At 35.5% G+C, this 12,122-nt stretch overlaps 1 protein-coding gene across 1 annotated transcript in view; it reads left to right on the top strand.

Annotated features, from left to right (window-relative positions):
- The window catches only part of LOC145678376 (zwei Ig domain protein zig-8-like), a 704,183-nt gene that overhangs the window by 412,209 nt on the left and 279,852 nt on the right, over positions 1 to 12,122 (top strand). The window contains exons 3-4 of the mRNA XM_081748450.1: positions 2,969 to 3,070; positions 4,903 to 5,011. Of these exons, the coding sequence (XP_081604576.1) occupies positions 2,969 to 3,070; positions 4,903 to 5,011 (211 nt within the window). The remainder of the gene's footprint in view (positions 1 to 2,968; positions 3,071 to 4,902; positions 5,012 to 12,122) is intronic.

Genomic DNA, 12,122 nt, shown 5'->3' with positions numbered 1-12,122 from the left:
GTGAAGTGCTGACATTTAACATGTAATATCTTGCAAATAGTACAATCTACGTTGAAATTAACTACGCCAATAAATTTCCGAGAAAATTTTATATGAATTTGATATATCATATGCACATATTCCCATTTGAAAAACCGAAAGTTGAATCCAATATGGCGGACCCAAGATGGCGACTGGGATGGGTAACACGTGTCAGAGAAGCAGACATGTTTCATAATTGTAAGCTCGAATAATTCAACATGTCTTCGTTTATTTTAATGATTTGCTTTTCCTTGTGTGCATTACTTCAGGAGCAAGCTGGAAAGTAATTCAATTTTAAATGAAGAAATCGCAAGAAATAAAGTGTAATCTCAGATTGAGCATCGTATTAATTATATGTGCATGCATTTATCTGGTTAGTTAACACTCAATAAATACTCTCCAAAGACAGAAAATATAGGACTACTAATAAATCAATGAGAGCAAGGATGTTTATAACTGGGAGAAATAATTCAATTTACGGTCATTTTTTCCTGATATTTGGTATTTGATGTTTTTTTTGTTCGTGGTGGTACTATGCAATAGGCTTACTATATTTCTCAAAACTCAACTCAAAAATACGAGTGATCAAAAACAAATGCTATTTTTTTTCCACAGAAATTGCTTGTGTTTCTACTACTTCTTCTTCTATTACTACTCCTAGAAATATTATTGTTTCAAGCAATTCACAATTTCAGTTACGTTCTATATCAACAAAAAAACTTCAAATTGAATAATTAAAAAGTTCACATAATATAGGTAGCCAAGTCCTAACTTTCCAATAATAATAATAATAATAATAATAATAATAATAATAATAATAATAATAATAATAATAATAATAATAATAATAAAGGAATAACAGAATTAGAATACCAACCACGTAAACAATGCTTTCCAATTAAGAAAATAATAATTACCACGACGAGTGTCTCTGCCATACGAGTTTCATAATTTGCCAATCTCTACCACAAATTTGTCATACAAAAATAAAAAAAGAAACTATTAGTTACGGAAGATAAAATATAACTTTCCATTCCTACACGTGTTTATGCATTCAAAGAACGCGAAATTAAAGTCTGCTGGCTTGCATTTTCGCGGATCCCAAGAGTTTCAGACATCCACTGATCTTATTGGGCTATACAGATAGGACATCAAGAGACATGACCTTTTTAAAGCGGAAAGTAAAAGCGAATTCCTGTCCCCCTCGTAGCCGAGCGTGTTAGCGCAACATGCTAATAATGAAAATCATTTTTGGCGTGGGTTTCAAAAAGTCCCCAAGGAAACTTTTTTTTTTATTTTCGTGAATTTTCATATTATCATTAAAATAAGATTGAAAATAATACTCATAAAAGTGTTTAACCGATTACTATTTTAAATTTTCCTAATTCTTTTTTTCATCAAAATAAGCTTGCAGTTTTACTATTCAGATCCATAGTAAACGTAGAAGTAGTAAAATAGTAGAAGTAATAATAGTACAGGGTGTCCAATATACAATGGAACCCTTGTTTGGGATAGTAGAACTTTTGAACCTCAAGTGATATACTAATAATGGTTATACCAAAATGAAGCGTTGTTCATTCATATATTTTTAAACTAGGAAGCAGCGATTGAAGTAAAATAGGAACCACGCAGTGTTGCCAGATGTAACCGAAGGTGTAAATCTTTTTTTTTTTTTTTTTTTTTTTTTGCAAACCATGTAAATTGATTTATACCTCAAACGTATGGATATTCTGCCGTTAATTTTCAGTTTGATTAGTTGGAGTAGCTTTGAGACTATGGAGCAGAAAAAATAATTTTTCATTTCCACCAATAACTAATCGGAGGAGGCCTATGTAAAGGGGAACTAGGGAAATCGTAGTTTTCATAAATTAACACTCTGAATTGGCAACTTTGCTGATGTTTCATTGAATCAAAAGGTGTGTTATGGATCTGTCTACATTATGCAATTCGTGAAAACAATGAAAAACAAACTTTGAAATTATCGTGACAAAACGTTTACTTCCATGCACCCGGCAACACTGCTACTATCAGAAATGAGTTATCAACTCTACAGTGAATGCTGTTAGTGTCCTCTGTTTTTATTCAAACACTGGTTCACAGGTTTCACAAAGTTGGCCGCAACTGTGCGAAGATTAGAAGTGTTAATATTCTCAATGACACTGCGAATGTTCGTTTCCAAGTGTTAAATAGTTCGAGAATTGTTCTTGTATACCTCTTGCTTTAAATAGCCCTATAAAAATGAGTGGCAGTATTGCCGGGAGCATGTAAGTAAATATTTTATTATGACAATTCCAAAGTTCGTTTTTCGTTGTTTTCAAGAAAATGATATATCTCACCTCTATTCCTCTTTACTGATGTATTCTTAGCTAGCTCGCTAGCACCATATATACAGAACGCAAATAATTTGCCCTCCACACAAATCTTAGAAGTCATCCCTTTCACACTATCACAGTCTGCTCAGTTTACTTCACGCTGCTATTCGATTGCTACTCGCGTAGTATGAAATTTGTCTTAACACTACCAACAACAGCCCTGAGTTTCGGTCGCTGTCTGGCCTTGACAAGACATTTGCCGCATTTCCATTTTTTGGAATTTACTTTTAATTTTCAAGAATATATATGACTTTCGTCTTTTCTACCTTACATATAATTTTAAAATAACTTATTAACAGCAATTCAGATATTATTCATAATTATTTCGCAGGAAGTATTACAAGAAATATTTTATTATGAATTCTACTTTTAGTAAAAGCCGTAAATTTATATCGCATATTTACTAACACTTCATTGTCGTCTGAATTCCTACATTTCTTAAACAATGTTTTAATATTACTGCGGAAACAATTTGTATTGACAACACTGCAACGTAATTTTATTTTAAACATGTGATATTTCTGTGTTATAAGGAAATAATTAAATTGTTAATATAACTATCCCTAATTTTATAGGTTTCCTGGATAAGAAGAAGAGACTATCATTTATTAACCGTGGCGTTAGCAACATATAGTAGCGATGATAGATTCTTCACAGCTCACGTCAGGAGTACTCAGGTATGTAAATTGAGTAATTAACCTACATAAAGTGTTTAGATGTTAAAAGCAGAGGAATCCAATGTTATCTCTGGTTACTATTGCAAAATAAAGTTTCGTTCAAAAGTATTGAAACACTCGAATAATTTTTGAAAGCTACAAGATATAACTAAAGTAACAATATAAGGAGGAAGTCGGAATGGGAAAAATGTCTGATGACATCACAGTGACATCTGCTATCTTATATTTTACGTAATTATATTTAATAGCAGTTATAGCATGTATTATACCGGTATCATTTTTATAGCAAATTTCCTAGAAATTTAATGCAATTGTTATTTTTGCTCATACCCTAACTCTTTCGAAGTTTTGGCTGTTTGGTATGTCCTTAAAACAAGAAATTAGTCATATGACACGAACCGTGCACTATTACAGAACTGTTCAATATGTTCACCACTCCGGTCGTGATATCAGGTTAAGGGAATTAAGCGGCACTCTACAGACCAATCCTCGCATTAGGAAATTGATGATCGAGGTACTTGCAATACATGACCTAATGTGGTGGGCCGCTATCGAGCTGGAAAATCTTAAGGAATAACCCATCTTAGGACAGCAATGATGGTAAAATGTCTTCTAACGTGCGCCGATAACTCATCACTGTTAGAGTCTCGTCGATAGAGATTTGACTCCCAATGCAAGACTCCCAGACGCGATATTACACTGAAAACAGAGTATAGTTGGTAAAATCAGCGTATGGTTGCTTGAACCATAAGATATAGTCAATATAGAGACAATTATACGCATAGTTGTGAAAACCATAATATATAGTTGTTTTTCTTTATATTTTTTCTTTATAACCATATTTATTGTTATAAGTAAGATGGCTTATAGTAACATCAAGCTCACTTTAGTATTAACAATTACGTTATGAATGCCAAGTCTGACGCTCCATAGCTCCAGATTAAGTATAATAATCTGCTATAAACAAAAACGGTGTTCAAAGGGAAGAGAAATAATATTACTTACTTTTAACTTTGTGTGCACCATTAGATGTTAGGTCTTCCGTGATGTAGACTTAAACTGAGTAATTACAAGAGGTTCCGTTACGGAATGCCTCTTCGAATCCTCATATTGTGAATTTACACACACACACAACCGCATCAATAATACGTACAACATAAGATGATGGTCCTCTGTACTTTTAGGTTGGATCCAAGTTGTTGATTTTACAGTGTTCGGCCTCCAGTGTGGCTCTGTTTCGTATTCGAATTACTGTATCTGTATCGCATTCCAAAGGGACAGTAACTTAACCGATGAATATGCATGCTGCATCTATATACCTGAATTCGTCATACTTACATTTATTACAACTGCCGATGAAAAATAATGTTCAACAAACAAAATCCCAATATTTATATAAGATTTGAATCCGTTCATTAGTTATTGTCACCGAATTGCTACTCGGCTCGTGTTGAGAGCAGCTGAATGATGCCACTAATTATAACAACTCTAAAACGCCTACAAATATGGGGTTTGTTGGATGCCTAATCCTCGGTATTACAATTCTAATGGCCAGCATTCATACCCTTAAATCTTTAAGAAATTAAGAACACCGATCAAACTATACAAGGCCGTTATCCGGTACTGTACTTAGGAAGCTCTAATTCTTTAGCTACAAATAAAGTTATCTGTTCGACAAAAAACTTCACTTACTAGATTTTAGTTCCTGCTACCACTAAGAGTACATGCTTTTTAAAGAAATGTGCGCGACATGTTTTATTAAGTAGACTCTGCATATGCGTATTAGAGTACAGAATAAATAAAATATATAATTATTGTTTTATTTATTTCAGGATTGGGCTCTTCACATACGTTCAGCACAAGCTACAGATGCTGGTCTATACGAGTGCCAAGTTTCTACTCACCCTCCTACAAGTTTATTTGTTGAACTTCAGTTGGTAGGTAAGTAATCTTCAAGGTTGTACTTTTTGTTAAACTTAAAATTTAGTTAATATGTTTGTATAAAATGGAAATATATCTGAGTACATTCAAAGGTCATATCAAATAGAGCTATCAAGAAATGTAACCTTTTTCTAATATATATAATATGTATAGAGTGCAATATAATACATTGCTTAGAAGATTCTATACTCAGAAATAAAGAAAAAGTCCCATACGACCCTTAGTGAAATTCAGCGTCGTTATCGAATTGCCAGCTGCGAGGATGTAAATTCGCATTGAGGGCAAACGAGAGATGCGACAAGAAGGGGTTTCAAACATTTTTTATAGTAATATCGAAATGACTTAATGGTGTTTAAAGCAGTGTGATAGGGACAGAGCACAAGGAAATTCTCAAACTGAAGACAGAGGTAAGTAGTGTGTGTGCACTGACGTAGACTGACTATCATATAAGAAATAAATTACAAAATCCGATTAATTATAAATTATGCATGTGCAGCAGCACATAACGACCGGACGTGATCAGTCATGTTACTACAGAATGTAACAATCATTTGTTCCTCACATGACACGTATACCCATGTCGAACGATAGTTTACTGGAGGAGGTTGGAAACGGCTGCAGTTTATAAACCCACATCAAAACGCAACATTAGACTTACAGCCAAGGGTCGCCAATACCCTTGGCGGCAAGTACGTATGCACAATACAAAGCTCGTCCTCTCCAACCTACCAAATTCCGCTCCTTTTATTGTCGTCGCTCCTTTTAATGTACACTACAATAATAGGTAGAAGGATTAACGAATTCAAGCGTTTGAATCTCATGATAGCTATGCAATTGGTCTTTCCTAAATGTGTTCTCACGAGGAAACGGTCCCAAGTGTAAACCGATTTGGCTGGGACCCGGATATGTGTTACTGGAGACCAAAGTAGAAGACACGTATTTTGGCGTTTGGGCACATACGCAGAAATTTCCGAAATACGGGGCCCCAAAGTGACCCTAGATGCTATAACTAGGAAGTGAATTACGTTACTTGTACACAACCAATTTGGTTGGGGTCCGGATATGTGTTACGGGAGACCAAAGTAGGAGACACGTCTTTTGGCATTTGGGCCCATACGCAGAAATTTCCGAAATACGGGGCCCCAAAGTGACCCTAGATGCTATAACTAGGAAGTGAATGACGTTACTTGTACAAAACCAATTTGGTTGGGGTCCGGATATGTGTTACGGGAGACCAAAGTAGGAGACATTTATTTTGTCGTTTGGGCCCATACGCAGAAATTTCCGAAATACGGTCTCCCGTACTTTGGTCTCCTGTAACACATATCCGGACTCCAGCCAAATCGGTTGTGTGCAAGTAACGTCATTTGCTTCCTAGTTAAAGCATGTAGGGTCACTTTGGGGCACCGTATTTCGGAAATTCTGCGTATGGGTCCAAATACCAAAATACGGGTCTCCTATTTTGGTCTCCCGTAACACATATTCTGACCCCAGCCAAATCGGTTGTGTACAAGTAACGTCATTCGCTTCGTAGTTATAGCATGTAGGGCCACTTTGGGGCCCCGTATTTCGGAAATTTCTGCGAATGGGCCCAAATGTCATAAGACGTGTCTCCTACTTTGGTCTTCCGTAACACATATCCGGACTCCAGCCAAATCGGTTTGTGTACAAGTAACATCATTCGCTTTGTAGTTATAGCATGTAGGGCCACTTTGGGGCCCCGTATTTCGGAAATTTCTGCGTATGGGCCCAAACGAGAAAATACGTGTCCCCTACTTTGGTCTCCCGTAACACATATCCGGACCCCAGCCAAATGGGTTGTTTACACTTGGGACCGTTTCCTCGTTAGTCCCACCAAACGAAGAAAGAATGACACGTTTAACACATTCTGTGATTATCTAGTTTTCATACCTTTCACTTACTCCCAGGATTTCCGTCAGCAGTTTCTATATTGAAACGTGTTAATATCTGGGAGTGTAATTTAAAGTATCCAGGTATTTCTCAAGTTTGAAGAGTTGCTTGCTCAATTTTGGATGAATTTTTTTATGTTTGCGAGGGTGGTAGCCCCTTCTGGGAAAATAGCAGAATCACTGTACACTCTAAAAAATAGTTATTTTTCATCTCACAATACGTTTTCCAACATTGCACGTGCCCAAGGGTAAGAGCTTCAGAAGGTACTACAAGAGGGGTAACGTAGTAATTGTAGCTTTCGTCTTCGCCTTCCAGGTAATCCATATAAACGAACTATGTGCGCCTTTTGTATCCCTTAATTTGTGACCTTGGCTCTGGTTGCCTACATTTTTTGTTTTTAAGGTTTGGATTGGATTCGTCATATTGAATTATGAAAGAACCAACTTTTTAAAATGGTTATAAAGTATGATAGCATGTATATCTAATTAATAAACGATATGAAGTAATATTTTTTTCTTTTCTTATATGTTTGAAGAGGTGGATGCATTCGAGCTTAGTATTTTGATAATTCTGAATTCTAAATTGCCTCTCTTTCTTGTTCATATAGAACGAATAGTGATATTTAACCAGAAATAGTTAATTGACCACTATTTAATGAACCAGAAGGTGTGTTTTTCTACTATACCGTGATGTCGGGTGCACAGTGACTCAGTGGTAGAGCGCTTACGTGTGGTGCTTGGGCTCCCTATTTCGATCCCCGGCAAAATAAGTTTGGGATGGAAAACATTATGTCCGTGAGTTTTCTCAGGGTACTTCTATTGCCTGCCAAGTTTCATTCCACTATTCTTGAATCATCATTCACCTATTTTAATCACCTGTCACCCTTAGTCTAAAGGGTATATTCGTTGGATGTTAAACTGAAAGATTTCATTTCATTTCAAGATTTATTTTCACTGTCAAGGGAACATAGAGAGAAAATCGACCCTTAGCAGCTTCCTCTGTATTTGCCAGGGACACGATATTCCTCGGTCGTATAAATGGAAGTGATTCTCGTTTTGGAAGTGGAAGACGTACTTTGAACTCGAGGCTTGGTGCATTGTAGCTCATAAGGGAACATTTTATATTCATAGTAGCATTGATCAATCAAACAATGCACAATCGATAGAGGGGTGAAGAGAAATCAGAAATATAAAATTTTACGAGGCGACACCCAGAAACACAGGAGATACAGAGAAAAGAAGATCTAGGATGTGAAGATAACGATGCAAAAAATACATTGACACAGTAATAACTTCAAAATGATTAAAGTTATCAAAATGACATTGCATATGCTCAATTGGCAACACTGCATTACATATGATGTTATTAAGCATGTCTCTGGGTACAATATTTGCTTACTATACTGTTGTATAAATGTCATTTCAATTACTTTAATCATTTTGAAATTATTTATGTGTCACTGTATCTTTTACATTGCTATCTTTACATGATTCTAGATCCTCCTTTCCTCTGTATCTCCTGTGCTTCTGGGTGTCAACCTGTAAATCTTTGGATTTCTCACTTTTCTTCCATCCTCTATCGATTGTGCTTTGTTTGATTGAGCAATGCTACTATCAATGTAAGATGTTCCCTTGTCATTGGTAGAGCGCCTGCATAAAGTCTCTGATGCATGAGGTCCCTGGTTCGATTCTCGGCCAAGTACGTTTGTGGTTGAAATCATCGTGTTCGTCGATTTTCTTGGGGCACTCCCGTTTCTACCCATATTCTCATTCCACCAATTCTTCCACCATCATTCATGCCCTCATCATCCGACTCTTATTCTTAATAAGTGAATGAAATTTTGACTTTTTCAAAAGTCTTTATTTCGAAAAATTGCTGAGATAATTTATGCCTCTTCTAATTATGTACATGGATTTCGGAAGATGTGAAGATCATAATGCCGTTTACAGCAATTTGATATCTCGAATTGGTCTGTATAGGAAAATTTAGTAAAGTTTTGTCACTGATTAAAATTATATAGTATTGAGAGCTTGATGCAATTACGTCTAACAAAAATATTGTTGTATTGTCATAAAAATAAACCAATCACCACCTGTTTTAAAAAGTTCCCACACATATACCATTCTAAGCAATATATCAAATCTTACATTTTTTCATATTCCCGAACTGGTTTGATATAACAAATTGCTATAAACAGAATTATGTTCATTATGTTTACCAAAATCCATCTACGCAATTAAGTTTGATAAAGGTGCTTCTCTAAATACCTTTTTGATAGAAGTCCTTTTTCCTTTTTTAAAAAAGGTTAAAATTTCAATTCATTGTAACTTTGTTTTTATTTTTTCTAAATACGTATGTCATAAGATGACCATAATATTTGACATTGAGGATTTTTGAATGAGCATTACTTCGTTCTCCTCGCTTGCTTTATTCCTGTTGTAGAATCCTATAAAATTTGGTTATATCTTGATATTTGTGATAACTGTGAGATCCTTAGTTTACAATGCTGCATAGTAAATCTCATGTTGTAAGTTTTCGTTTTACATGTAGCATAAAATGTCGGTCCTCTTAAAATCTTCTAAATATTTGAGGGCATACGTCTTTGAACGAACCTCATGTACAAGGCGTAGTCGTACCAACCGCAAACCGCGACGGCCTACAGTGGTCGGAAACTTGAAGAAACCGGACAAAAATAGTTTGTTTCGAAACTGTGGAAGTTGACGGAGATCTCTCTATCGTTCTATACGTAATTGTCCTTTCTAAACAGATTGCAACTATTGTGAAAGTGTATCGAATAACCTTGCATTAAAATTGTTCTATATTAAAAGTGAATCATCGTGCACACATAGATCTAAACATGTATATAATCTTATGTCATTTTTTAGATCAATGGATTCAAATACTGAATCAATCATAGATCCAGTGATAATGCGAAATCTCGGGATGATAATGCATGGTTTAGTCATCCCGAGAATTTACTTCTGACAATGGTATCGGACACAGATGCAACATAAGAAGGTTTGGTTGGAGAAGAATTTTGAAAACAAGAACATTATCCTTATCTGTCAGTATGAGAGAATTCAAAGTTCCTGAGGTCAAATTAGACGAGAAAACCTACATTGATATGATAAACTGGTCTGAGTGTGCTTTGACGAAGCCACAACACCCAAGCAAAGATAAGCTGCAACATAACATAAAATCTTCCACAGTTGCAGCTCATCTTGAAAGCGAAGATGTAACAAGTTTCCCTTGCCACAGAATCAGCAGAGTACATGATAAAATTAGTGACAGAAGCCGCTAGTTCTGTGTGTTGTGCAGACGCACTCAATGGACTTATTTTGTCAACTTCAAAATCTCGGGAGCGAATGCTACAATTCACAAAAGAATGCAGTCGTTCAGACGAAAAAGAAAGAAAAAAAAATGGAGTGACTTTAGTGCCCTTGTAAAAAGGGAAAGCTCTAGTTTGGGACTTCACCTGCACAGATACTTACGCTCCCTCCAATCTTCCACATTCATTATCATGCGCAGCTTTCGTAGCTGCTTGTAAAGAGACCGACAACAGGAATAAATATATTAATCTCGTTGATAAATATTGGTTTCTTCCAATTTCCAACGAGACAAGTGGTACTCGGGATCAAGAAGGAGCTAATTTTATCCCATCGTATTTCACTTATATCGGGAGATAAACGATCAAAATCTTTCCTTATTCAACGGATCAGTATCGCAGTTCAACATGGGAACGTGTCAACCATTTTGGGAACGTTACCCACAGGTAAAGAATTAGAGGAAATCTTTCTCATATAAGGAAAAAATAACTTGGTTTCTGAGTACCAACAACGGAAAGATTTTTTAAACAATATGCATTCAAGAATGTATCTTGTCATAACTGTCATCGTCATTCAAAGATACATTTTCACGTTTACTATCCCAATTTGATTCTAATGTATATCTTTCTTTTGCCATAATTTCTTGTTCTTTTAGCATTTCTTGTTTTGAATTTTGCCTTCTCTTAATAGTATTTGTTTTTCTGTTAATTCTGTTAAGAGCTTATGATCATTATGAATTTGTTTAAGTGAATAATTTATATTCGTTGAATATATATCACCGGGATTCCTTAATCTGTTCATACTCAAACGAACATAAAAGTTGTTCACAATACAGAATTATTAGTAACCGATTTCAAGAAAGCAAATTTTTGGAATATGCGTGAAATACAAGGATATTGACTGAACTTCTGACCCTTTAGAAATACACGTAATGTAACAGAAACAATACTGTAGAATACAATTAATGGAATATTAGCACAAAGCTTTTCATTACTTCAAAAAGAAGTTAGAATACAAATTAAAAATTAGTAACTGAACGTGAATGTTAGACAATATTTGAGAATCAGTGATCTGTAACTTCAATATTAAAAATAAGTCCAGGAGAAGGAGGAGGGGCGGAACTCGAACTGCAGCGACCTCATCGTGGTGAGTTCTGGGCTATTTCCAATGTAATAAATTTACTTGGAAATGACATAAGAGCTGCTGGAACTACAATGTTGTATCTAAAAGAGTTTTCTGTAACTTTTGAAATATACGTTTTCTGTACTATGAAAACTTGAATGCATTTCATTTTATTGATTTTTTACTTTGTTGTGTCTGATATTTGACAGAAACATCACTAACATGTTTAAATACTTTTTACGAAATTTTTACAAATATACGTCAATACACAAGATCATTTACTTTTTCCCCCACTATTCAGAGGGATGATGGCAAGTCAAAAAATTGAAGTATTCTTGAAATCTTTTTACATTATATCATGACTATTTGAAGAATAATTACACTGACGGAAATCCCAACATCAAGAAGGAGTTATGCCAAATAAATGAAACTTACACAGAATAATCATGTATACGCTATGTGTTATTACATTGGTTCAAGTTTGAAGTACAGAAGTTACAGAATGCAGGTATACCGCCAGACGAAAGCTGACGATATTGGTCTTTAGTATCCAGTGTAGTCACCGCCTACACGCAATCGATCGTAGAGGTGTCGGATGTCATCTTGTCGGGTGCATTCCACGCCTGCTGTACCTGTAATTTGAGATCGACGAAGGTCGTTGCTGGGTGACGATGGGTCCGGAGGCGCCGTTCAATCATGTTCAACACATGTTCTATTGAGACAAATCTGGAGATCTTGCCGGCTAAGATAAC

Source organism: Thermobia domestica, chromosome 2, assembly GCF_964235325.1.
Source record: "Thermobia domestica chromosome 2, izTheDome1.hap1.1, whole genome shotgun sequence".
Taxonomy (NCBI): Eukaryota; Metazoa; Arthropoda; class Insecta; order Zygentoma; family Lepismatidae; genus Thermobia; species Thermobia domestica.
This window is presented reverse-complemented; position numbering and strand designations above follow the sequence as displayed.